This window comes from Furipterus horrens, unplaced genomic scaffold (genome assembly GCF_987537825.1).
Source record: "Furipterus horrens unplaced genomic scaffold, mFurHor1.1.pri manual_scaffold_2, whole genome shotgun sequence".
NCBI classification, from domain to species: Eukaryota; Metazoa; Chordata; class Mammalia; order Chiroptera; family Furipteridae; genus Furipterus; species Furipterus horrens.
The window spans coordinates 29319377-29346447 of record NW_028327172.1 but is presented as its reverse complement, the minus strand read 5'-3'; the positions used below and the strand labels follow the sequence as shown (position 1 = coordinate 29346447).

General features: G+C 35.7%; 1 protein-coding gene across 2 annotated transcripts in view; it reads left to right on the top strand.

Moving 5' to 3' along the window:
* ANO5 (anoctamin 5) overlaps positions 1–27071 on the top strand; it is a 75548-nt gene that overhangs the window by 27280 nt on the left and 21197 nt on the right. For both annotated transcript variants that reach the window (XM_090263148.1, XM_090263149.1), the window contains exons 4-13: positions 505–546; positions 3068–3181; positions 8504–8572; positions 9667–9951; positions 15632–15745; positions 19750–19865; positions 23866–24000; positions 24354–24459; positions 24561–24621; positions 26870–27021. In XM_090263148.1, the coding sequence (XP_090119274.1) occupies positions 505–546; positions 3068–3181; positions 8504–8572; positions 9667–9951; positions 15632–15745; positions 19750–19865; positions 23866–24000; positions 24354–24459; positions 24561–24621; positions 26870–27021 (1194 nt within the window). The remainder of the gene's footprint in view (positions 1–504; positions 547–3067; positions 3182–8503; positions 8573–9666; positions 9952–15631; positions 15746–19749; positions 19866–23865; positions 24001–24353; positions 24460–24560; positions 24622–26869; positions 27022–27071) is intronic.

Genomic DNA, 27071 nt, shown 5'->3' with positions numbered 1-27071 from the left:
GTTTGGCAACTGAGTGAAAAAATGGTAATATGCTGTTAGACTTTTTTATTCCTTTTTAAAAAAAATTTTATTGAATTTTTGGGGTGACATTGGTTAATAATATTATATAGGTTTCAAGTGTACAATTCTGTAATACATCGTCTGTATAGTGTGTTGTGTGTTCGCTACCCACCCCCTTTCCCTCTGGTAATCACCATACTGTTGTCCGTGTCTATGAGGTTTGGTGGTTTATTTGTTTGTGTTCTTTTTTATTTTTTGTTTTGGTTTAATCCCTTTGTCTTTTTCACCCATTAGTCTGTTCTCTGTATCTGTGAATCTGTTTCAATTTTGTTTATTTATTCTGTTCATCAGAGTCCACATGTAAGTGAAATCATATGCTACCTGTCTTTCTCTGACTGGCTTATGTTACTTAGCATAATACTCTCCAGCTTCATCCATTTTTTTTGTTAATCTTTTATTTAATCCTGCCCAGGATTTGCTAACTCTCTATTGATTGCTTCACAGCCTGCAAAGAGATACAATTTGTTCCTGAGGCGTCGTCTTATGGTAAAAGCAGTGCTGAATGCTGCTGCTTATGCTCTGGATGGCTGCAGTGATAGTCTGAGTCAATTTTATTCCAATGAATAGTGTTTATTTGAGGGGGGAAGGTCTTTGTTAATGATTGCTATTTCCCAGCAACTGAGGTTTTAGAATGGTGATTTTTAATGTTTTTTTTTAACCTGGTTAAAGATTTGGAATCTCTTCCTAAAAAATGTGTATGTGTATATGTATCATACATGCACATATATACACGTACACATATACACACATACAATTTACATATAATTTCAGAGGTTTATGAACCCTCATCAGGAATCTAAGTCTATGAACTTCAGAATAACTACCTCATTCAAGGAAAAGGCATCCTGATATTTGGCTCATATACAGGCATTTCTAATAGCAAATCAAATATAAATACAAACACATACTTGTACACACAATGCAAAATATGATTTTAATGTCATGTCTTGGGCAAAACAAAAGAATGATGGGTTTTAATATTATTTAGGTATTTGTAACAAAATGATCAAGTTATTCTGCCCCAGTGGCTTCAATCAGTTTTTGTTAACAGTCCTGACATATACCTCACGGTGATTTACAAGGCTACCAGTGATTTTTTTCATATTTAAAAAAATTTTACGGTTTATAGTTAGTGCACAGAATAACAACAGAACTTTGTTGGCTTTCAGGAGAAGGGTAGTATATAAATATACCCATTTTGACTGAACCCTCAGGAAAATAATTAAAGTCACTATTCTTATAGCTATTTTATTTATTCCTTAATAGTCAAACACACTGAGTGTGATTTTTATTGATTTCCATGTGCACATCTTCTGTTACCAGAACTCTCTGTAGACCTAGATTTAGTTTATCCAGATAGTAAGAGCACTTGTAAATATGTTATTTTTTAATAAAATGCCCTGCAAAATATAGCTGTCACAGATTGAGAGAAAAAGGATTATTGTTTTTTTCTATTATTTGCTTTGATTACATTTAGTCTAATTAGTGTTTTTTTTCTACCCCATTTGGCTTCTACAAGTTTTAGTGAATTTCGTATGTTAAAACTGTGATCAGTTACAAGAGAGCTCAAATAATTTGTTATGTTTACTTTTATGTTTTTTAGTGATTGACAATCAAGGTATAAGATAACAGTTTGAATTTTCTCAGGTTCTTTCACTTTCTTTTAGGAAAAGGGAGATGATTATGTAATCCTCTGGGGGTACAGATAACTCAGACATATCATTTGATTTATTATATTTCGATATTTACTCCTCAGACTCCCTAAATATTTTTTGTTTCTTCATTTTCCCATCCATTTCCTTCTGTGCATTGGGAGCTACTTCTTTCTCAGACACATCAGCTTTGTGTTCATTTAGATAAAATGCAGTTACTCAGTTCATAGGCCACAGATCATACATGAGATTTCTGTCTTATTTGTATGTGACTGATCTACATTTATTCTTTTTTATGGGAGCACTGCCTGGCCTGACTTGGGTGGAAAACAGCACAGAGCACCATGAAAGAAGCTCATAAAAGATATGCATACCAGTTATGAAAATTTAAATATCTAATTCTTCATTCAGTGTTTAGATACAACAATTGGAAAGTTGTCTATATTTTAACTTCGCATCACAGGATTAGAGAACACTGACATCCACCGCATTATCTATTTGCCTCATTCTAAGTGTTATGTGGGGGCTATTACAAGTATAAAGTATTATATATTACATTTAAACTATGAGGAAGACCAAGTTAGTCAAACATGAAATCCCTTCTTTCTGATGCTCTCTGGTGTTTTACAGTTCTGAAAGAGAATGCATTACTAAACTACACAACATGTGAAAGATGAATATGAAACTTTAATTACTGAGAACTGATAATAGAAATTTAAACAAGGATTGATTCAAGCTCACCTAAGAAATTGACGTGGAAAGGAGATTTGCATGAGACTTTGCTTGTACTGAAGCCAGCGGCAAGCTATCTGCTTCCTAATTTTCAACTGCACCTTGATTTTATTTTAACCCTTAAAAGTTGAATTAGAAAGTGATAATTTATGAAATCATAAGATAGGCATTAATCATAAGTTTATTTTTGATAAATTCATTAATTGGTCTTTAATTGAATACTTCTAAAGCAGTGTGTGACCCTTAATTCTTTGTTGAACTAATTGGCATGTTGTTTAATGAAGATAACAAGTCTCTTTTTGATATGCATTGTGGGTTCAATGTACTCCTATATTACTTTTATATTTGAGTATAATTTTGTCATTTTTGTTGTGCATGTTGTTAATATACTTAGTTTCATCTTGAGTCTTTATTGTTTAATATATATCTCCTTTATGGAACTTCATTTTCTAAAACAAACACAAATTTCTGTTGATGAAAACTCTGGTTATTTGTCTTCACCTGTCATTTTAGGACTGAGAAAAAATGAGATGGTGACCAATGTTTAGCTAAGAAGGAGATCATGTTTTTGCCATTTGAAAATAAAAACATAATTTTAAGTTTGTCATTCTTGTCTCCTACAGTTTCAAAAAGATAAACAAAGCAAAGACTCTATCTTCTTCCGAGATGGGATTAGGCAAATTGACTTTGTGCTTTCTTATGTTGATGATATAAAGAAAGAAGCAGACTTAAAGATGGTAAGTACTGCCCTGGGTGGTGTGGCTCAGTGGATTGAGTGCCAGCCTGAGAACCAAGGGGCCGCTGGTTAGATTCCCGGTCCGGGCTCATGCCTGGGTTGCAGGCCAAGTCTCCAGTTGGGGATGCGTGTGAGGCAAACACACACTGGTGTTTCTCTCCCCTTTTCTCCCTCCCTTCGCCTATCTCTAAAAATAAATAAATAAAATATATATAAAAAAAGAAAGATGGTAAGATTTATGTGAAAGAAATGGGAATAATAAAAAAAAAGTAATTCGACAGGGAGGTTCCCAATGAATTTTATCATAAAAGACAGAAGCCTTGAAGTATTACTGAACGCTGAAACTGAGTAAGAAGACTACAAAATAGGCAGCCTAAAAAATGGATGTATAATATCAATCTTATTTTTTGGACACTAAATTCTTTTTTTTCTTCCAAGTTATTGATATATTTTTATGTAGTTTACCTTAAATGTTAAAGTGACCTCTAAAATTTGAGTTGTATATTAAATATAATATATATCTTTTGTATGCAGTTTTCATTTAAATTTTCATTAATCCCCTGTATCTGAAATAGCCTTTAGATTATTCTCTGTTCCTTATCTTATTTTCTTTTCATAATAACATTTCCCTTTGTGAAGTTATTTATTTATTGTGTCAAACACCATAAATAAACTTCATAACACCAAGGACTTAGTTTTGTTCATTGCTGCATACCAAAATGCCTAGAACAGAGGTTGGAACATAATGAATGCTCAATAAATATTAGATATTTCAAACAGTGAATTAATACTTTGTTCCATATGTGTCAGTATATACACGCCTTTACTAATATACTCACATAAGAAAGAAATGTTCTATAAAATAAAAACAAAAAAACTGTAGATATTATCCCCTAAGACCTTGTCCATACCCATTTCTGGCCCTTTCTTCCCCCTTTTCCCTGGAAACCCTTCCACTAGGCCTCTGAAATGTATTCACTATCATCATTTTCATTTCTGCCCTGAATGTCTCCTTTACACCTGCCTCTTCAGTGAGGTTGCTTGCCTTCCCCAACAGTCCTCTCAAGTAGTGATTGTGTGTTCCTTACAGACCCGTTTTCTAGGGATGAGTACATGCCTACCCTGCTTGTGGCTTATTGATGATTACAGTCCATTCTCCCCAAAACTCCTGAGCTTTAAATCTTATCTGAGGTGTCACTACCATGCATTGGTGCTGTCATGAGTCTCTCCCTGGGTCTTCCCTTTATTTCGTAACAATTTTAGCCCCTGGTTCACTATCACAGTCTCCACCAATATTTCTTTTTAAAATTATTGATCGTCTCAATGCACATACAGATGATTATTTTGGCATCCTAACGTCTCTGTTCCTTGAACTCCCTTTTCTAATTTTCTTAGTCTCTAACTCAGCCATTCAGTCCCCTAGACTGCATCATTAGTGATAACTGCAGCTCTTCACAATCTCATTCCAGACATTCATTGGGCTGACCAGCCCCTCAAATCTTTCTGACCAATACCTTTCTGTTTTCAATTACACCAGATAAGATACAATTACCTTAACCATCTTTTTACTGCTGCTCCATATTCACCTCTTTTCTATGCTTATCCAGCTTAAGTCTTATGTCAAAAAATCTAATTACTTTATTATTAGACCATCAAATTTCTTGCCCCTCTCAATTATATTTACTTGGAAAAACAACAACTTTATTTAAACCAAACTGTCCACCTACTATATGCCAGAAGCATGCAGAAAGAAAGACATACAGTTTAGTGACTGATTTTTCCTTATATTTGTGCCCTTGGACCTCAACTAGGTCCTTAGTACTGCCTAGCAATCATACTTTACATCCTTTTACTATTTTGCTCTCCACTCTTTTGAATGACTGTTTTATTACTTTTTCTCTCTCCTCACACCTCCTAATACCTCCTCCCCATTTTCAAGCTTAGCTGGCCATACTTTTCTGCTTCACTGGGAAAACAGAAGTAAGTAGAAGAGAAAGTCAATTTCCATCACCACATCCATGCATTTGCCAGCATCTTCACCTGTATAAGCCACCATTCTTCCCATGACCATAGAAAACCTATTTTTCTGCCGAAAGCCCATGACCCCACTTGTGCCCTCGGTCCCATTTCTTTTTGCCTACTGTTGAGGAGTCACCAAGACCACCCCTAGGTTTGGTCATGCATTGAAAGGACTCACAGGGCACTGCATGTAGTCATACTCAGTAATCAGCAAAAGGGAAAGACGTGTAGGGCAAAGTCCAGAGGAAACCAGAGCAAGCTTACAAGAGGTTCTTTTCAGTGAAGTCCCACTCTCACCTAGATCACAGCACCTGAGCTGCTAGCTCTCTTGACAACACAGGACAGTGTGTTAATTCCTCTGGTAATGTGAAGTGTAGTCTACCAGGGAAGACCATTAAAGACTCAGTGCCCTAGGATGTTATTGAGGGCTGATTGATCACCTTCTGTCTAGCACACACCAACATGTCATAGTCCCAGAAGAAAAGCAGATGTTTAGCATAAACTACATTGTTTGTACAAACAGTTAAGGTAAAGTGAATGACCTCTATCACTTATGGGAGTTGTGGGAACCCTCTGGAAAACCAGGTTCCCAGATACCAGCCCCCCTCTTGCAGGCAGGCCTTTCTAAGGATAGTTTCAAACCTGTAACATTGTTTTCAATATGCCTGCATCGGAATATTGCTCTTACAAGTCTTTCCTCTCTCCCTTAACTTATATTTTGTGTTGTTCTTTACTGGGCCATTTCTTTGAACAAACAAATATGCTGTTATTTCTTCCACATTAAACAAACAACAACAACAAAAAAGAAAGAAATAAAGAAAACCGCCTTTTGATCTCAATTTTCCTGTAAGCTACTGTTTATTTTTCAAATTCTTTTCTGACCAATTTTCTCTTAAAATCATTTTTATCACACCTTCAGCTCAGTTACTCTGCTGATCTTCATATTAATGAATTCAGTGATGAAGTCACAACGCTGATATTACCTGACCGATGAGCAGAATTTGCCAGTTTATCATTCCCTTCTCTGCTACGTGTGTTCTTCACCTGGCGTCCAGGACTGCACATTCTCTTAGTTTTTGTATTTCATTCGTTGTTCCTTCTCTATCTTTTCTTCTCCCTGATCCTGTATTGTGCCTTGGGGTCCAGTTCTTAATCTTCTTTTCTCAGCCTACATTGATTTCTTTGATAATACATCCTGTCTTGCAATTTTCAAACCGTATCTGTGCGAATGCCAGAGTTTACTTTTCCATCCCCTCCTTCTCTCCCATGTTACTGTTCTGCATCTCTCCTTAGATGTCTCATGGACATCTCAGACTTGGCAGGTCTCACATGAATTCCTGAACTTCTCCCAAAATCCTTATCCATCTGGAAGTCTTCCCCATCTACTATATTCATTATCAATTTCAATAGTTGCAAAGGATAGAATTTACACAATCCTGTAAATGGTCTGGTTAAATTACTTTTTAGCATTTATCCACAAAAAGTAAATACAGTGGAAATTTGACACCGACCATTGTTCATTTAAAAAAAAATTATATGAAGATGCCAGACCCATGTGGCTCAGTTGGTTGGGTGGTGTCACACAGAGCGAGGGCTCCCCAGTTTGATTCCTGGTGGGGGCACATGCCTGGGTCGCAGGTTTTGTTCCTGGTCAGGGCGCATTTGAGGGATGGTAGATTAATGTTCCTCTCTCACATTGATGTTTCTCTCCCTTTCTCCCCCTCTTCCCCTCTCTCTAAAATTAAATAAATTAAGAAAAAATAAATTATATGAAGAAACCCTTAACACTTGAAATTTTACATTATTTATTTTTCTTCTTCACCCAAAACTTCTATTCCATGTTTTTTACATAAATTTTTCCTAATGTAAATGTTTTCTCTTTGATAGTCTTATTTTTGTTCAGTCATGTTAACTACAGCTAATATATGCATTCACATTAAAATGTCTTTATTTTCTTTAGCTATAGTAGCCTAATCTTTAAGCCTTTTCTTTTGAGTTTTTTACAGTTGTACAAGTGTATAATCGATGAAACATCATAAATATATTACAAAATTTGACAAGTCATTATCAAACAAAAAGTAAACTCATCATAAATGAATCAATTAACAAGATGGGCAGTGTGGCTTTAAGAAATGCTTTTTTCGTAGATGAGTAAGAATTATTCTTAGAATGAGATGGCTCAGCTTCAAATATATTCCTGTTTTGTTTATATATATATTATTGTGAATTAACCTTGTTCAGACAACTAAGTATATTAGAATAGAAAGAGTATTGTTTTAGAAGTTTTAATCTTTTTTGAAATCCTGAATTATAAAAATTACAAAAGGATTTACCATAGAAGTATCATTTCGCAGTCTATGAACTAACAATTTTATTATCTCTGCTTTCAATTTGTTGAACTCAGAGAACTGGTGACTGTATGACTTGCAAAAGCATTTCTTGCTATAAGGAGAAAAGTTACTCATTTTTAAAATACTGATACAGTGTTTTTAATGCTCCCCCTTTATTGATTTCCTGTCTGCCTTAGTTTGGTAGCATAGGCGAAGGCAGCGATGGAAGGGTAGCTGAGGGAGGAGACCTTGCACCACTGTCATAGGCCTGTTCTCAGACGTGGTGAACATTGGAAGAGGAGGAAAAGAACACATGAAAATTATCTTTTTTTATTTGTAAAGTTTTAATGTATCTTAAGGTAGACTGTTTGAAGATGAGTGTCCTCTAACGTTTTAACGAAACCTTCCAAAATTTCATTTATTAGGAAATTTTTCACAATTAAATCATACTTAAAGCCAAACTTTTTTCAGCAGTCAGTACATAGTTTGGAAGCCTACAAGTAATGATTATTTGCACTTACTTTAGTTTTACTTTTTCTAAGAGAAGCTATTCTATTCTTCAAGAACAAAAAGTCATGATAATATTTTGGCTTGAAACTGTATTAAGTGTCTCGGTTATTTGAAGGGTACTGATAGCTTTGTCTTCCCGAATAGCATGATCTGTTTCTCTGTTTATTTGGGTTTTTTTAAGTGTTGTTTAGTTACGTTTTGTACATTTTTTTTCAAGTAGAGATCCTGCACTTTTCCTGGAGATTATTCCTAAATATATTGGGTTTTTCTAGTTATATCGTGAAATTTTAGTCCAGGTGAAAAGCAGTACATGGCACTAGGATGGGGGTAATACAGAGAGTACGTTTATGTGGAACCATGGGAGGGACAGGACCATCAGCAGCACAGTCACCTTGTAACAAGCCTATTTATTAATGTGTAAGTAAAAGTGTTCTGCATACTTGTGTTGGTTTGTGTTTCCATAGGAAAGGAGAAAAGAGTTTGAAGAAAATCTCAGAAAAACAGGTCTTGAGTTGGAAATTGAAGACAAAATGGTAAAAATAGTTGATAATATATACCAGAATCTTGGCATTTCAAGTGTTGTTTTCTTCTACTCTGGTCTTTGAATAGATAAACTTTGTGCTTGGGTGTCATACAGTAGTTTTTTGGGGGGATGGGGGGGCTCCAGATGTGTGTTCTGGGAATGGTAATGTCTATGGTTGTTCGGGTAAGTTGGTCTTTGCTCTGTGAGACGATGAGTAGAACACTTTAAAAACAGATGCAAATAATTCTTTTGAGGATTCAAAGAACGTGAAGACATGTATTTTGTTTCATAGCTGTCTCATTGTGAAGGCTGCCTGTGACTCGGCACCCAGTCTTGTTAACTTGGCTGCCTCGTAGCACAGCCAATATTTAAGCCAAGGAACTTCTGCTCATGAATTTGATAAGTTCGTTTTTTATTCTTTTTTAACCCCCTGCTATTTACAGGTTTTATAGAATTCCCTTCAAAAATTTTTGAAGCTATATTTATAATTATACTCTGTCTATGAAAGTCTAATATTCTCTAGTTTTGTGAACAGTCTTTAATCATTATTTATCTTTGTTTTTACTGAATTAATAAATGTGTATTATACCACACAATCTATAATGCAATTATACTCCTGTTTAATGAACTATTACTCTCTAAAAGTCTTCCTCTAGGTTTGGCTATACATAGAAGCTAGGTGAAAAGAGTGAGTGCATCTTATACTTTGCATGTATCCTGCATATACCCTGAGCACTGAGCTCATGGCTAGTTGCCAAACACTTAAGAGATTGCCTAGAACACCTATGTACCTATGTATCTGTGGATTTTAGGCTAGTATATGTTCACCCTGAAATCGATTTTTAAAAATATCCTCTCTTTGCCTTCCTTTCTTTCTCTCACACACATCCACACAACATGTACATACATGCATATATTTACAGGATATAACTGTTTTGGGCCTTTGCTCTTCTAAAAGTTTTGCTAAAAATTTGTAATCAGTTGATAATGCTGTGACATCTTTAATTTGTTTGTCATTTTATATAATTTTGTTTCTTTTCCTTAATTAACTCAGTAGCAAACAGATCAGTAAGCTTTCTGTTACTTTGCCTCCTCCTCATACAGAACTCTGAAGATGGAAGAACTTACTTTGTCAAGATCCATGCTCCTTGGGAGGTGCTAGTTACCTACGCTGAAGTGTTGGGAATCAAAATGCCCATTAAGGAGAGTGATATCCCTCGACCCGAGAAAATCCCCTTCAGCTTTCTGCTTGGGCCTCTGAAGCTGGCAAGGAATGTGAAGCACCCTCATCCTGAATATTTCACTGCCCAGTTCACCAGGCATCGCCAGGAACTCTTCCTCATTGATGACCAGTCAAGCTTCTTTCCCTCCTCAGCAAGAAACAGAATTGTAGGTAGAAAAGACCTTTGCTCATATCCCTTCTAGTAAGGGATGTGTACCCATGCTTTCTTTCATATATGTGCATGTGCTGTGCTATGTCTGCAGGGTGTTTCTGTATAAAGTTGGTGTTTGTTTAGTGGCATTGGGCAGGTTAGAAAGTCTGCTTGGACCACTCAACTTTGTTCACCTCCCCATTTGTTTAAAAATGAACAGTTGGTGTTGTGGACTAAGGAAAGAAAGAAGCATCATGTAATACTGGGGAAAGGATTTAACTGAGAGATAGAACTTGGATTTTATAAGATCTCTGCAAAATGGTTTTATGACCTTAGGGTTTGGTTTCTTAAATTCAGTGTGTAGTAGGACGCCTGTTGGTCATTCCAAATGGAAATGGAATGTTTCAATTTCTGTATATGTAGATAGCTTTTGAGAAACCTCAGAACTTTCTGTTTTCATTTAAAATCATTTTCAGTCTTTTGAATAGTATTTCCTCGCCATTTGTAGTCCTGGGATCTTTAAGTTTAGCATTAAAAAACCTCTCTCTTAAAGAATTGCTGTTTCTGTACCATAGTTTCTTTGTGTTAAGATAGGAGTGGTATCTGTGGTATCTACCTCATAGGTTACCCTGAGAGTTAATTGAGTTTAGGTACGAAAGGCTTTGAATAGCTTCTGGAACATACAAAGTAAATGCTCAATAAGTTAGATATTATTGATGTGATTTTAGAGGGAAAAATTCAGGATCTTTGTTGCTCTTACCCCTTCTATCTGTTGCTTATTAATGAAATTACCAGGGTTCTAACAATCACAAGACCCTTGCTCTTGATTTTACTTTACTCTAGATCCTGGGGCAGTTCGACACTTCATTCCCTTTAGGTTCAGTACTCTTAACTGTCTTAGAAGGATTTTAAAATATTTTTTTTCTACTTTCTACATCTGTTTTTTTAAACTCACTGACAGGAATGTTAAACTGAATGCAATGCCTAGAATTAATGTATAAAAATGTGAACCTTCAGACTAAAAATTGTCTCCCTTTTCTTACCAGGGTTAAAACACAACAACCCAAGAGGCAACTCTAAGGGAATAAAGAGCACATGATATGGAATCAGAAAACCTGGTTTCAAGCCCTATCTCTGCTTCTTTCTAAATAAGATAACCTCTCTTAAAATAGAGATAATGATAATGCTGAATTATTGGGAGGATGAAATGAAAGCATTGTATATGAGACCCTCTGCAAACTGTAAATTATTTCAGATATCCTTGTTACATTAAAAAGTAATGAAAGGCCAGTCAACCTGTAGAAACAAATGAGGAACTTGATCACGAACAGAAATGTCAATATTCGTTTATCATTACTTGTTCTTTGTAAAGCGTGTCAATACCTTATGTTACTTTAGCGTTAAAACTCAACAGTTTTCAAGCCCTGGATGCTGTGGCTCAGTGGATTGAGCGTCAGCCTGCGAACCAAGTGTTGCTGGTTCGATTCCCAGTCAGGGCACAGAACTAGGTTGCACGTCAGATCCCCAGTTGGGGGCGCGAGTGAGAAGCACTCTCTCCTTTCCCCTCTCTCTAAAAATAAATAAATAAACAAAACTAACAAATAAATAAATTAGTTATTAAAAAAAAAACTCAACAGTTTTCCTTCCTAGACCAATACTATTCTTGCTCTATTGAGGAAGTTATTTGGGAGGCTAATGTAGGAAAGTCCCTTCCATACTATCCTCATCCAGTACACTTTAGTTTATGTAGGTACAATTGAACAGTATTACAAGAAAATTTTACATTGGTATAGAATTTTATACTTTTCAAAGCATATTCACAACCATCATGACATATATTCCTCACAGTGTGCATTTTGTAACATCTTACAAAAATGTAACATAATGTTATTAAACATTTCCATCTCTGACAGCTATTGAGTTTGTTTCCAACTTTCCTGACATTATAAACAGTTCTGCAGTTCACAACATAGTATTTACATATTTCAGCATATATGTACATTTTTCTGTGAAATGGATACCTATATAGAATTTCTGGATCTAAAGGCATGCACATTTAGAATTTTATATATACTTCATGGTCACACTTTATAAAAATATGTATTAATTTAGAGTCTTAGTAATATAAATAGAGACAGACCCACAAGTCATAAGTGTACACCTCACTGAATTATCACAAAATACACAGCCATGTAACCACCACCCTCATCAAGGAAGAAAATCGTTCTAGTGCCCCAGAAGCCCTACTGCGTTCTCCCAATCACTATTCCTGTCCTTTTCAGCAAAGGTCAATTCTAACAGCAGAGATCAGTTTAGCCTGTTTTTAAGTTTTAAAGAATGAATGGACTCATACAGCACTTGGCTCTGCATTTATTTGGGTGATTAATTCAGCTTTCTGTGAGCTTCTGTTCATTCATGTTGCTTCTTATGGAAATTTATTTGTGTTTGTGTTATTGTGGTTTAATTTTTACTTCTCGGATGGAAATGAGGTTGACCTCCTTGTACGTTTATTGGGCATTTAGACATGAACTTGTATGAAATCCCTGCTAAAGTCTTTTGTCTGTTTTTCAAGTAGTTTTTCCCTTGTTGATTTGTAAGAACTGTTTATATATTTTTATATGAGTTCTTTATTTAGTATATATTTTACTGATCTTTTCTAACTTTGTGCTTCCCTTTTCTTGCTTTTAATGGTTTCTTTTGATAAACAGATGTTTTTAATTTTGATGTAGTCTACTTTCTCAAGCCTTTACAAGTAATGCTCTTAAACTTTCCCACCAAGATCATAAAGTTAATTTGTTATATCAGCTTTTAGGAGTTGTGTTATTTTGCTTTTCACATTGAGGACTATCCATCTGGAATTAACTTCTGTGCATGGTGTGAGATGGAGTTCATTTACCCCCCATATGTATAGTAATTTAACTTGCACCAGTTACTGAAAACATTCAGTAGTTTTTAATACTATTTACAATTCTAACCTTAGTTATAACTCAAGTATCTGTATAGTCATGGGTCTCCTGCTGGGCTTGATTCTGTGGCTCTGATCTCTTTGTCTATTTTTATATCAATACTGACTGTGTTGACCCTGGCCAGTGTGGCTCATTGGTTGGAGCATCCTCCCTGTAAAGTGCAGGGTGGCAGCTTCGATTCCCAGTCGGAGTGTGTGCCTCAGTTGCGGGGGTTCCCTGGTCAGGATGCTGGGCACACTGGAGAGGCAACCAATCTGTGTTTCTCTCTCACATGGATGTTTCTCTCCCTCTGTTTCTCCCTTCCTTCCCCTCTTTCTAAAATCAGTAGGCATGTCCTCAAGTGAGAATAAAAAAAATACTAACAACGTTGAACTTTATCTGAGTTCTTTAGTCCTAGAAAACAAGGACATTTAAAGAAATCCCCCACTCTTCTCATTCTGGGAAACTGCTTGCTATAACGAACCAGCCTTTTGCATGTGACTTAAAGGATATTTGTAGATAACCTGCCCGGTCCCAGTCTGGCCTGATGGAACCATTTGCCACAATGTTCGGCCTAAATTCACCTAGTAATTGAAGTGTTCATCTGGGTTAGTTGTCTTTATCCAAAAAATAAACTTTTCATATCTCTATATCAAGCAGATAGCTGCAGTTGGGAGCTGGGGCCCCAGGCTGCACTCCCACAGAAACAGGACGATGGGGATGCTTTCCTTGTTGATGTGGGCATTCAAAAGAGACAGCTCCTAGAACACTTAAGGAAAACCCTCCTAGGTGGTAAAACTGGCAAGAGGCTTAATTAGGTTTTAAAAAGACTTACATGAATCAAAAAGACCGAGAAAGAATTTATAATTACAAGGACGCTATAAGAAATGTCTAGTAAAAGGAGTTGGAGAGACTCTTAATTCCTTTTGGCACCAGGGAAATTTCAGTTCTTCTGCACCTATACGTGCCCTTCTGAGAGCTCCCGTTTGTTATTGCTTTGTATCAGAGTGAAACAGGTCAGACTCAGGCCTCCACATTCCCATTCTTTGTTTCATGAGAGTTTGCTGGAGTTATTCTTCCCCACTGACCAAACTTTAATGAAACTTCTTTTTTCCCCACAGGACCCTAAACTTTGACTTACCCTTAGCCGAGCTAACATTTGCATCTAGAATAGCCCTTCCTTAATACAGTGAGAGACACTCTGTGAACCTGGCTGACTTTTCCTTGTAAAAGGAAAGCCCTTTCTGCCTGATTTTGCAAATGCTCACAGATTTCCCTATTGTGATAGTCCACCTCACCCTCTTACAATAATCTTCAAAAAACAACTTTCCTAAGTCTGGATTTCTTTTTATTTGACAATACCATGCTGAATTTATTACCATAGTTTTATAAGAAGTCTTAATACCTGGTAGAGTAAAAATTTTCATTTTGTTAACACCCCAAGGCAGAGTTTTTATTTTGGTGAATCTTTCCTAAGGGCATAATTCTAAGTATGTAGAATACTTAATTTTTATTACATCATTTATACAAATTAAAGCTACCTTACATAAATTATGATTTATTTACCAAGGTGGAATCTTAAGCCCACCTTTAACCTGAATAACCAGATTAGATAATGGTGATTCAAGGATAACAATCATTCCAGACAATAATTTCTCTAATTATGAAATAAAAAAAGGGGGACGGGAAATACAGTAGTCCCTCTCTGTACCATGGTTCACTTATCGCAGCCTCACTGTATCATGGGATTTTTTTAAATATTATATTTATTTATTACAGATTTTTCAATATATTGCAGGATTTTGCAGTACTATATACGTGTATTGTTAAAGTTATGTAGGTTTAAGAGTGTAGAATATGTTTAAGAACATAAGTAGTGTTTATAAAAGTGTGGAAAAGGTTAATAAGGGAGTGGAAAAGGTTAATAAGAGACTGGGAACAGTTTATAAGTGCGTGGAAAGGGTTTATAAAGCCTTAAAGTATATATAAATACTAAAATAAATGTAAGGTTCCTACTTCATGGATTTTCACCTATCGCAGGGGGGTCTAGAATACCTGCAAAGAGTGAGGGAATACTGTACATCTAAAATAGTACTAAAAAGAACAACTTTAACAATCAGAAAAGGAGAAATTCTGAAAAGTTACTGGAACACAAAAGGCAGGTAAGATTGCATTGACAGAAATAACAAGAGCTGAGGACACCAGTGCGTCAATTATATGGAGGAGAAAACTCATATTAAGATATAAATGACTACAAAATAATTATAGAGGTATGATAATCTTGAATTAATAAATGTGGGTATCAAGAAAATTCCCTGTGTAAATAAATGGCAGAGTAAACAATAGAAGAGTTATTCAGACAACTTGCCCCAAGTGTCAATTCTACTCCACATTCCCCTAATTGAATTGTTAGTTGTGATCTTAGACTCCAACTTGAAGCCCTAATTGTAGTAGGAATTCGGGCACAAAAGACTCATGGAAGAGCTTGGCCCAGGAGAAGCAAAATACATTATGATTCATGCTCCACTCTCCCCAACGGAATGTTGGGTTCTCACACCCAGGAGCAGAAATACCTGCAAACTCCACGTAGCTTCACCCTCTACATCTTCCCCCAAACCACAAAGGGAAAGTTTCTACTGTAATCAGAGTCCCTGCCTACATTCAGACAAAGCAGATATTGTTAAATCGTGATTGAAAAAAATGTAGAAAGCATAAATTTAAGAAATGTGTGTCTCTATTATTACCTTGTAGGTTTATTATATTCTCTCACGGTGTCCTTTTGGCATAGAAGATGGGAAGAAAAGGTTTGGGATTGAAAGACTACTAACTTCTCACACTTATTCATCTGCCTATCCACTCCATGATGTGAGTATTAGCTTGGTTTCTCTTTTTTGCTAGGTTGTTTAATTCGTTCACATGTTGGGAAAATCCCCAAAGGCTCCCTAGTTGCAATCTGAGAGCTTTAGCAGCAATGCTGAAACATATACTTAATACATCTTCACACCGAGGTTTTAATGGAAATTTATTTGGGGAAAATTATTACATTTACACATGATTTTTCTTTAGGATCCATATTGAAAATAGCAGTTTTAGACCCCTAATAGCCTCAGCAGTCTTGAGAAAGAAGAAAAAAGTAGGAGGGATCAGAATGCCTGATATCAAACAATACCACATGGCCACTATAATCAAAACAGTCTGGTACTGGCATAAAAACAGACACATAGATCAATGGAATAGAGTAGAGAGCGCAGAAATAAACCCAGGTCTATATGGTCAATTAATATTTGACAAATGGGGAAGAAGCATAAAATGGAGTAAAAATCGCCTCTTCAACAAATGGTGTTGGGAGAACTGGACAGGGACATGCAAAAAAATGAAACTAGCCCACCAACTTACACCACACACCAGAATAAACTCAAGATTGACCAAAGACTTAAACATAAGCTGTGACACCATTAAAGTCCTAGAGGAAAACATAGGCAGTAAAATTTCAAATATACCATGCAGCAATATTTTTGCAGATATATCCTCTAGGGCAAGGGAAATAAAGAAAAGAATAAACAAATCAGCCAACATCAAATTAAAAAGCTCCTGCATGGCTAAAGAAAACATGATCAAAATGAAAAGGAAACCAACTGTATGGGAAAATATATTTGCCAATGTATCAAACCCTCAGACAAGGGTTTGATCTCCAAAATATATAAAGAACACATACAAATCAACCCCTGGAAAAACAAACAATCCAATTTAAAGGTGGGCAAAGGACCTGAACAGACACTGCTCCAAGGAGGACATACAGAGGGTCCATAGACATATGAAAGGATGCTCGACATCACTAGCCTTTGGAGAGATGCAAATAAAAACCACAGTGAGATACCACCTCACACCAGTCAGAATGGCCATCAATAACAAACCAACAAATAAGTGCTGGCGAGGATGTGGAGAAAAGGGAACCCTAGTGCACTGTTGCTGGGAATGCAGACTGGTGCAGCCACTGTGGAAAACAGTATGGAATTTCCTCAAAAAACTAAAAATGGAACTACCTTATGATCCAGAAATCCACTGCTAGGATTATACCCGAAGAACCCTGAAACACCAATTCAGAACAACCTATGCACCCCTATATTCATTGCAGCACTGTTTACAATAGCTAAGTGCTGGAAACAGCCTAAGTGCCCATCCATAGATGAGTGGATAAAAAAACTGTGGTACATTTACACAATGGAATACTATACAGCAGAAAGAAGAAGGAACTCCTACCTTTCAGGGCAGCATGGGTGGGACTAGAGAGTATTATGCTAAGTGAAATAAGCCAGGTTGCAAAAGACAAATACCATGTGATCTCACCTATAAGAGGAACCTAATAAACAAATGAGCAAAATAGAACCAGAGGCATGGAAACAAGGAACAGACTGAGAAGGGAAAGTGTCTAGTCAAGGAACTAGTATGAATGACCCATGGATATGGACAGTGGGGTGGGGAGTGACTGTGGGAATGGAAGGTGGGTGGGGCAGGGGAGATCAAAGGGGGGAAATTGGGACAGCTGTAAATAAAAAAAGGATAGAAAATAGCAGTTTTAGTAAAAGAACATTTTAGAACATAATATTTGGAATTTCTGTCTGAATTCATCAGGTAACTTCTCATTTATAAAGTTTTAAAGCTGTAAAGGATTTAAATTACATGCATGAATTAAATGCATTCATGCATTCATTCATCAAAGACATAATTTGTTTTAATTATATGTAATGCATTTTGTTAGGTATTATTGGAACACATCCATTAATCACTCACAGACTAGGAATTTCTTGGATAAAGTATGCATTAAACTCCAAAACAAGCTATAGACTTCAATCCATAAGAAAGATTCAGACAAATAACTGATTCAGAAGAGTGATTCTTTAAGGCTGTCAGATCATTGTATAAAACTATTGAGCTTCATAAGTTTAACAAAGAAGTGACATTTTATATGATGCATCCATTCAACCAAACCTGAAAGCTTGATGGCCTAGTTTCTGGGGCTTTCTGAAGGAAACTTTTTCTTTTGTCTATTACATTTCTAAATCTCGCTACCCATTGGCAGTAGACATCGGATGGCTAAACATATATCAACTATATTGAGATCACTCCTCCCTTGGAACTTCTGTTTCTTGTATTCCTGTTTTATTCTTCCATACTTACAGTAGACTTTTTGATGACGTGCTCTCTTTTTGAGAAACAATTTCTTAGGAATATAGAAGAACAAGTATTTCCATTTAAACAAGTGGCATCTAAATCATTGCTTGTTTTTTTTTTTTTTTTTTTTTTTTTAAAGGTAATGCTGTTGTAGTATCCAAAAGCCCAAAGCCAAACTCTTTTCCAGGACTGAAATATTGGGCCAGACTTCTTCTGTCAATATTTATTCAACAGTATGGTAATTGACTGTAGTCAGTTCAACACTGATTAGTTGATTATCCTTGATGTTTCCCATAAGGGAACTGCAGAATTTTCCAAAGTGAATAGCAGTTTTCAACAGGAGTATCAATTTAGGTGAAACCGTCCTCTCTGCTCCTCCCACCCCTGCTCCATCCCTACCCCCCATATTTTTTTCTCTGGGGCAAAAGAATTTCTAAAAGATTATAGACTAAAAAATGTCACTGGCCTAAAATAGAGAAGTCTATGGTGTTAATAAACATTGGCAACACATTCTTTGTCAGTCTTTTTTCATAAACAGGCTCATTCAGTTTTTGAAGATTTTGAGGATTGTTTGTTTTTAGGGCATTAGTTCTCTTCTTCCTGTTACCAGGTCATGAAGCCAAACTATAAAGAGACCAAATATCCTCAGTCACCAGAAATTTAATCCATACATCTAGTGTTCCACGAGAATCCTTCAAGCTTATTAGAAAATCAGTGTTACTGAGATGTTGTTAGAGGGAGCTTTAATTTAATGTTAGTTTTTCTTTTTTTCCCTTTCTTTTCCCCTGAATTTCAGTTTAGATACTTGATTTTCCCTTATGTGCTTTAAAGAATTATTTTTTTCTGATACACAAATAGACTGCTTTTTTTTCTTTCTATTTCAATTGTCAAGGTTCAGGGGATTAGCTATAGAAGAAGAAAACTGTTGGAATCTGGAAGACTAAAATCTTATATCTTATCATATACAGATTTTCACATGTGCTTAATTTTAAATTGAATATGTATTCAATATTGTCTGTTGCCATTCCCTTGTCCAGGTGATCAGTTAAAAAGAATGTATTGAACAACTATGTATCATCAGTGCTTTGCTAGGCCCTGAAGAGATGTTCATAACAGTACTTAGTCGTGGGGAAAGAACCTGGGCATGAAGCAGTACTGAGGCTCCTGAGTGCTCATGTTTTTGTATATATTTTAAGTTCGTTGGGAAATGGATATCCGTGAGGATAGGTTCCCTAGAGGAAATTCTTGTCATAGCAGTAGGACTTTGGATCATTCACTTAACTTCTCTTGGGGTTTATTTTTCAGTCTCTACAATAACAATGTTGGGTTATTTCTGAAGTCTCAGCCAGTTCTATAGTTATATGAATCCCTGAGCTGCGAATACTATGTTAGATCTGAGTAGAGAAGAAAGAGCATTTTGGGTGAAATGAACAGCTTGAGTAACGCCAAAGCTTCAAACTTTAAACTTGCATTTTAAAATAATTGGGTGTAAGAAGTTAAAAAATAAGTCACTATTATTATGGTTCATTATAGATTTTAGTAAACAATTTCACATCAGTGGAATATAAAAGTCCAACTGTAGAAGTAAAAGAGAGCATTCGCCCCTCTCACTAACCTCATAAAAAGCACTGTTGGTTTACTTTGCACTCCTGCCTTTTGCTTTGTCCTTCACGTACTTTCTTCTTGACTCTCTGTAGGGTCAGTATTGGAAGCCGTCAGAACCTCCTAATCCTGCCAATGAGAGGTACATACTTTTCCAGAACTGGGCTCGGTTTTCGTACTTTTATAAGGAGCAGCCTTTAGATTTGATTAGGTAAGTTTCTTACATAGGATCATACCAATGATTAAAATATGATGTGATTTTCATTTACAATGGCATCATATTCCATTTTCTAAAATTTAATCTGTATTGTATTTTTCCATTACCATTTAGTCCCCTTATACAATGACCACACTATTGTCCGTGTCTATGAGTCCTCTTTCCTTTTTGCTCAGTCTCCCCACCCCCAATCTCCCCACCCCCTCGCTAGCTATTATCTTCTCTCCATCTATGAGTCTTTCTCTGTTTTGCTTGTTAGTTCAGTTCATTAGATTCCACATATGAGTGAAATCATATGATATTTATCTTTCTCTGACTGGCTTATTTCATTTAGCATAATGTTCTCCATTCTTTTTACAACTGTTCTTATCCACTACATTTTACATCTTCCCAGTTTTGTATCCACACTATAATTTAGTTGTTAATTTGAAACATGGTGCTGTTCAGAATGCTCTTAACCACCTTGCAGAGATAGCTCAGTGGTTCAGAGGTTGGTCCTTGGTACTTTGGTAGTCTGGGTTCAAATCCAAGTTCTTCCTCCTAGAAGCTATCTAAACTTTTTCAAGTTACTTAACCTTTAGGAGGCTCATCTGTAAAATGGGAGTAACAATAGCACTTTCCTTATGGGGTTATTTGATTATTAAATGAGATATACATTTTTCAGCATAGGAGCTAGCACTTACTGCTTAATACATAATACTTTTGTTTTCCTCTCAATCCAGGAATTTAGAAGATAGCAGAAAGGTTGTATGTGGGTGTGCACGTATGTGTGTGTTGATCTCAAAGAACTGTGAAGACAATTGTTTTATAACCTCAGTTATTTTTTTTATTTTATCTTTGGGCTCAGGCAATTAATAAGGTTAGTGTCTGAGCCTGTCTGAGTTCCATGCTCTCAGACAATTCCTTAGACAGTTTTATTAGCTAAGTAAGAAAACTATGGCTGTAGGCTTCTGCTTTGAACCATTACAATACTACATACATACAGACTGTTAGGAGACTCCTGCTATGATTTCAGTAAAGTAATAATCAGAACTATTCACTTGGTGATTTATTTTTCTACTGTGATGCTTGCACAGCATCACAGCATCCTTTTTAGGAGATTGATTTTGATGCATAAATTCAAATCAACTGAAATGTTACCTCAACAGTTTTGTTCAAGACAAATAAGGGGAAAGTTCTAAGAATACAAGGCAGCTGGGTATATAAGCTTTCTCTGAATTATTATATGGATTCTTTGTTGGATGGATGTTTTAATTGTTCTGAGTAATGGTCATTTAATTTTTTAAATTATAAAATAGCACATTTATCAAAAAGTTTAATAAAGAGATGTGCAAAGTTTTAAGTTAAATTTCACTTCCATTGAATTCTGCGTAAGTGACTACTATTGATTTGGTAATATCCATTCAGTCTTCTTTTTATGGGCATGCATAATAAAACACATTTTTTTCACCTAGAGCAAGGGTATCATTATTTGTTTTTTTTTTGAGGTGTTTTTTTTTTTTTTAACTAAATAATATATTATTGGTACCCATCCCTGTGAATGTACACAAATATATTTCATGCCTTTTAAAAGGACACAGAGTGCCATATTAAAATTTTTGCATAATTCATTTATCTATTTTTCTATTGAAAAACATTAGACTGTCTCAGATTTTTCTACTGTAAGATCAAGGCTGCCAAGAACATCTGCAGACATTGTTTCTTTGGAGAATGTTTTCATAGCATATTTTCAAAGAAGTGAAGTTGTCAGAATGAAGGTTCACATATTTTACGTTGAAAATATATTAAGAATATCCATCTAACATTTAAAAATTGTCTACAGGTGTTGCTGCTGTAAATTTTCCCCAAAGGTTTTTATTTATAACCCTAGATATACACAAACACATTACATCTCAGGTCATTGCAGGTATATCGGTAATACCTTGTTAGAACTTGCTAATTTCTTTTTGCAACAAAGTAGGAGTTCAGATATTTCATCAGATGATAGTGTCAAGCTTAAATTTAAGGACTTTTTAAGGTTTTTTTTTATCCTAGTAACTTTTCACTTATAGCAAGTTATACTCCTTATTTATTTCAATAGTGAGATAATTTTTAAATAAATTAAATTTTTTAACAAAATTTAATGTAAAGAATTGGTAATATAAAGTTTTAAACTAAGGAACTCTAAAGGCAAAAGAGAAAACACTGTGTTATCACAGAGGTAGCAATTGCAAAAAAATAGCTATGATCTCTAGGGTTTCTTTTCAGTGGTTATATATTTCTTTTTCTTAGTAAGAGACAAAGAAATTTTTAGGGTTAGAGGGCCATGCTATGTTCAACCAATGTACTCTCAAATGGTTCAGAAAGAGACTATATATATATATAAAATACACATATGAAGAGAAAGTGCAAATGGAATAATATTTTTACAATAAAATAATTAAAGAGTATGTAGATATTATTTGAATCATTCTGACAGCTTTTTGTATGGTTGAAGTTCTTTCCAAATAAGACCTTTAATAAAAGGGGAGTCCAGAAATAGACCCATTTATGTAGTCAATTGATTTTCAACAAAGGTGCCTGGTTACTCTTTGGAGAAAGGATAGTCTTTTCAAGGAAAATGCCATGGCAAATGGATATCTATATGAAGTACATGAATCTTGGTCCTTTGCTGTACAAAAACTTAAACTAGTATGAAATGGATCAGAGAACTAAGTGTAAGGGCTAAAACTATAAAGGAAGAATATATAGGACAAAAATAATGTTACCTGGAGTTAGGTATCGACTTTTCAAATAAGACATAAAAAGCACAATTTAAGGAAAGGATAAATTTGACTTTATTGAAATTAAAAATGTGTGTATTTTAAAAGATACTGTTATAAAAATAAAAAGGCAGACCACAAACTGAAGAACATACTTGCAACATATATATCAATAAAGGACTCTTATCTAAAATATTTAAGGAACTCTTACAACTCAATAATAAGACAAAATGAATGAAAGATGCAAGCAGTGAGATGTCTGTTTAATTAGAAATTATTGGATTAGAAATTTTGAAAATAAAGAATGAGAGGTTGAGTAAAATTAATATGTAATATGAAAAAAAATTAAATCCTCTTATTGGGAAATTAAGCTTATTCCCTTTATGTTCAGAGTTGCATAGTTTTGAAATTACACTTCAATATTATGTGCTGTAATAGATTTATATATAACATGGTATTAGGAAACTGGAAAGAATTTTTGGATTTGGTGAGCTGCTCTACATTCTCTAGTTCCTTTCTTTTCTTTTTTTTTTTTCTAGTTTCTTGAGGGATTCCTTACGGGGTACTACTGGGTATAAATAGCCACAACAAGAACTTGCTTTAAGACTTGAACATTTATGCCAATCAATGCTGTCACTTTTTACCTCTTTGTAAACAAGAGCTGAGCTGTGTATTTTGTAGAACTTTTACTAAGCAGTCACCTTTAATTCCTTGGTGTGCTTCCTACCTCACAGTTCCATAAGTATTTATCAGAGATCCCAACTTGGTGGGAGATGGAGCTTCATAACGACAACCGCTCTTGCCTAATGTGGTCAGAGTGCCTTCCTCAATTTTAGAAACAAAGATAAAGCATAAGTCTGCGCAGATTGTGCATGTAATTTTGATTTGTTAAATTAACTGCTAGAAGTTACATTACAGAGTGTTCTCCAGTTTATTTCAAACATGTAAATTCTTTAAATTTAGAAAAATTTTAAATTACTGCATTATTTCAAAATTAAAACTTTCACTCAGTTGGCTTTCTACTTAGATGTGTTATCCCTTTTACTCCTTACAGCAATTCTTTGGATAAGCATCGTCCTGCATTTTATGGTGTGGAAACTGAAGTTTAGAGAGTTTAGTAATGTTACCAAAATTATACGTCTAGAAAGCAGTGTAGCCAAGATTAGAATACAGGTTTGTCTGAATGCAAAACAAGGCTGTCTGGACTGTATCATTTTTCCAGCCTCTGATTCTATCTTTGTCCTCTTTTATAGGAACTATTATGGAGAAAAAATTGGCATGTATTTTGTCTTTCTCGGATTCTACACAGAAATGCTGTTCCTTGCAGCTGTAGTTGGCTTGGCTTGTTTTATTTATGGCTTATTATCAATGCACGGCAGCACTAGCAGGTAAGTGCAGTGAGTTACTCAATAGAGAAAATGTCTTGATCTCTTGCTGGTTGAAACTGGTGTTATTATTTTTCCTGACATCAGTTTCAGAATATTTCTTTGTGGCAGCATAGGTAATTGATAGTTCTGAAAAAGAAATATCAGAAAAGCTGCTGCCCCCCACCTGGTGCTTTATGGGAAATCTGTTTTAAACAATTAGTTCTAAAAATTCTGTTCTTCAAAGCATGACTTGACCTACAAATTGCTGCTGCATTCCCCCTTCGGCCGGATGTGAAGCTCTATAAACAGCTGTTCTGTAAGAATAGCTTTGGGCACATGTCACTTTTAAAGTCACTTTGCTGTTCCCTCTGCAGCACGGAAATCTGCGACCCTGAGATTGGAGGTCAGATTATCATGTGCCCACTCTGTGATGTGGTGTGTGATTATTGGAGACTAAATTCTACATGTTTGGCTTCAAAGGTATGTATGGATTTTGGTAGGCTGAAAAGACTTCGAATTTCCCTCCTTTTGTATTGCATTTCCAACTAAACAGTCCTGTGATGTTATTTTTGTTGTTACAGGTCTCCCATTTGTTTGATAACGAGTCAACAGTGTTTTTTGCAATATTTATGGGAATTTGGGGTGAGTTCATAGGGACATAAAAAACAACTTTCTCCGTGTTGTATGTGATATGGCCCATCTGTAGAACATGGCAACGGCGATTTTAGATCATTGTGTCTAGCGTCAATACACTGACGGCATACACGTCAGTGGCCTTTGGTTCTTGGTCCAAAAAAGGTTTCTGTGAATGTCTCATTTCTCTAAGAGACTGCGTAACTTTGGAACTTTCATATATATTCAGCTCACACTGTCTCCCAGCTATGGTAAAAAGCGAGGTCAAAGCCCTGGCTGCTGTGGCTCAGTGGATTGAGCATTGGCCTGCGAGCCAAGTGTCACTGGTTCGATTCCCAGTCAGGGCACATAACTAGGTTGCATGTCAGGTCCCCAGTTGGGAGCGTGAGTGAGAGGCAACCACACAGTGATGTTTCTCTCCCTCTCTTTCTCCTTTCCCCTCTCTCTAAAAATAAAACAAACAAACAAATAAATAATTTTTTTTAAAAAGCAAGGTCAAAAGTAATTAATTCAGGAGAGAATAAACATAAGTATTTGGTGGCTGGAGAAAATCGAGTCATGGATACAAAGTGGAATAAGAATTTTAAAAAGTTAGAGGGTTAACTAACTTTTGAGTCAGTTTGAGTTAGTTTCGGTATTTGAGTCTAAGTTCCCTCTGTCTAATTCTAGTGCCAGCTTCCAGTTCTATTTGATAAAACATTTCCATATAAAGTGGAAGGGCCCTTAATTTTGGAAATGTTCCATGATTTCATCCTTTTCATTTCACATGGGAAGCAGAAGTGTCACGAAGTTGCTCCTACCATCAGATAGGAAGATATTTTCTATAAGAGTAACTCAGAGGAGACCTATGGACTTCTAAAACATGTTCCAAAATTTGGGGAAAAAATAGATTTTTTTTTTCTTTACAATTAAAAAAGAATTTTTAGCAAACACAAATATGTGCATTTAAAAACTGGACAAAGTATAAGGGTAGCTTGATCCAGGCAAAGAGACAACGAAATTTGTTGATGTGTATGTGAAGCAGAAGGATTTAAGGGTTCCTGCCACCGCTGCCTGGCTGCTGCGGTCTAAAGAGAGAAGCCCGACCAGATTCAGAGAGAAAAGAGACTAGAGAAATCTTAGTAACAATTCTCTAGCAACCCCAGCTTTGGTAGTTGGTGTACGGACTCTCTTTGTGATGTGGCGGCCATACCCTGCCTCAGTCATTAATTGGAATGAGAAGTGAATGATAGGTGCACAAATTAAAATATACGTCGTAGTTTTCAGTTGTGCCTTTTGAGAGAGTGTTCACCAACACACCAGCTCTGTATTTCATCACAAATAGAGGAGCAACCACATGTGGAACTTAACTCCCAGCAACACTGTGAGTATTCTGAGGAGGTGCCATCATCAGTTAGTTCTTTCAGAAAAGTTTATGGTACCAGTGAGTTTATTTAGTTTTAGTTTTTGAGGAACTTGGCCAAATTCTATGAACACAAAACTTCAAGGATATTTGTTTTAGTACAAGTATAATTATCAGTGAAGCTGAATCAAAGGATGAGTTGGCAGCACAGGTGGGAAGAAACAACACTTATCCAAGGGATTAAGACCTGAATAATGTATACTGTCCTTTGTACTGAAGGGTAAAAATGCTTTAAAAATATATATATATCGCTTGTTTATAATGAAAATATATACCCATCTTTGGAAGTTCAAGCAGAATAATGAAACAGGAAAAAAAAATATTAAAGTTACCAGAACCATTATGCAACCAAATTGATATTAGCCAGATGGCTTAGTTGATTGGAGTATCGTCCCATACACCAAAAGTCTGTAGGTTTATTCCCAGCCAGGGCACATACCTAGCTTGTGGGTTCGATCCCCGACTGGGATGCATATGGGAGACAACTGATTGGTGTTTTCTCATCCACGTTTCTTCACATCCATGTCTCTGTGTGTGTGTGTGTGTGTGTGTGTGTGTGTGTGTGTCTCAAATCAATAAACATATCTTTGGGTGAAGACTTTAACAATGATTTAAAAATAGAAGAAACCTACTTGATTTGGGGTGGTGAACACACAATACAAGATATAGTTGATGTATTATAGAATTATACACCTGAAACCTATATAATTTTATTAACCAATGTCACCCCAATAAGTTCAATGAAAGGTAAATAAATGAATAAATAAAAATAGAGGAACACTTGGTTATTTTCTTATTCACTTTATTTCTCCATCTCCTGATTATGTTCGTTTTTATACATTTATTTCTCGATAGTCACATTGTTTTTGGAGTTTTGGAAACAGCATCAAGCCAGACTGGAATACGAATGGGACCTGGTGGACTTTGAAGAGGAGCAGCAGCAGCTTCAGCTGAGACCTGAATTTGAAGCTATGTGTAAACAAAGGAAAATGAACCCAGTGACTAAGGTAGGTTAGAAAACTGAAATGGGCAGCGTATCTCAGTGGACATGCTACTG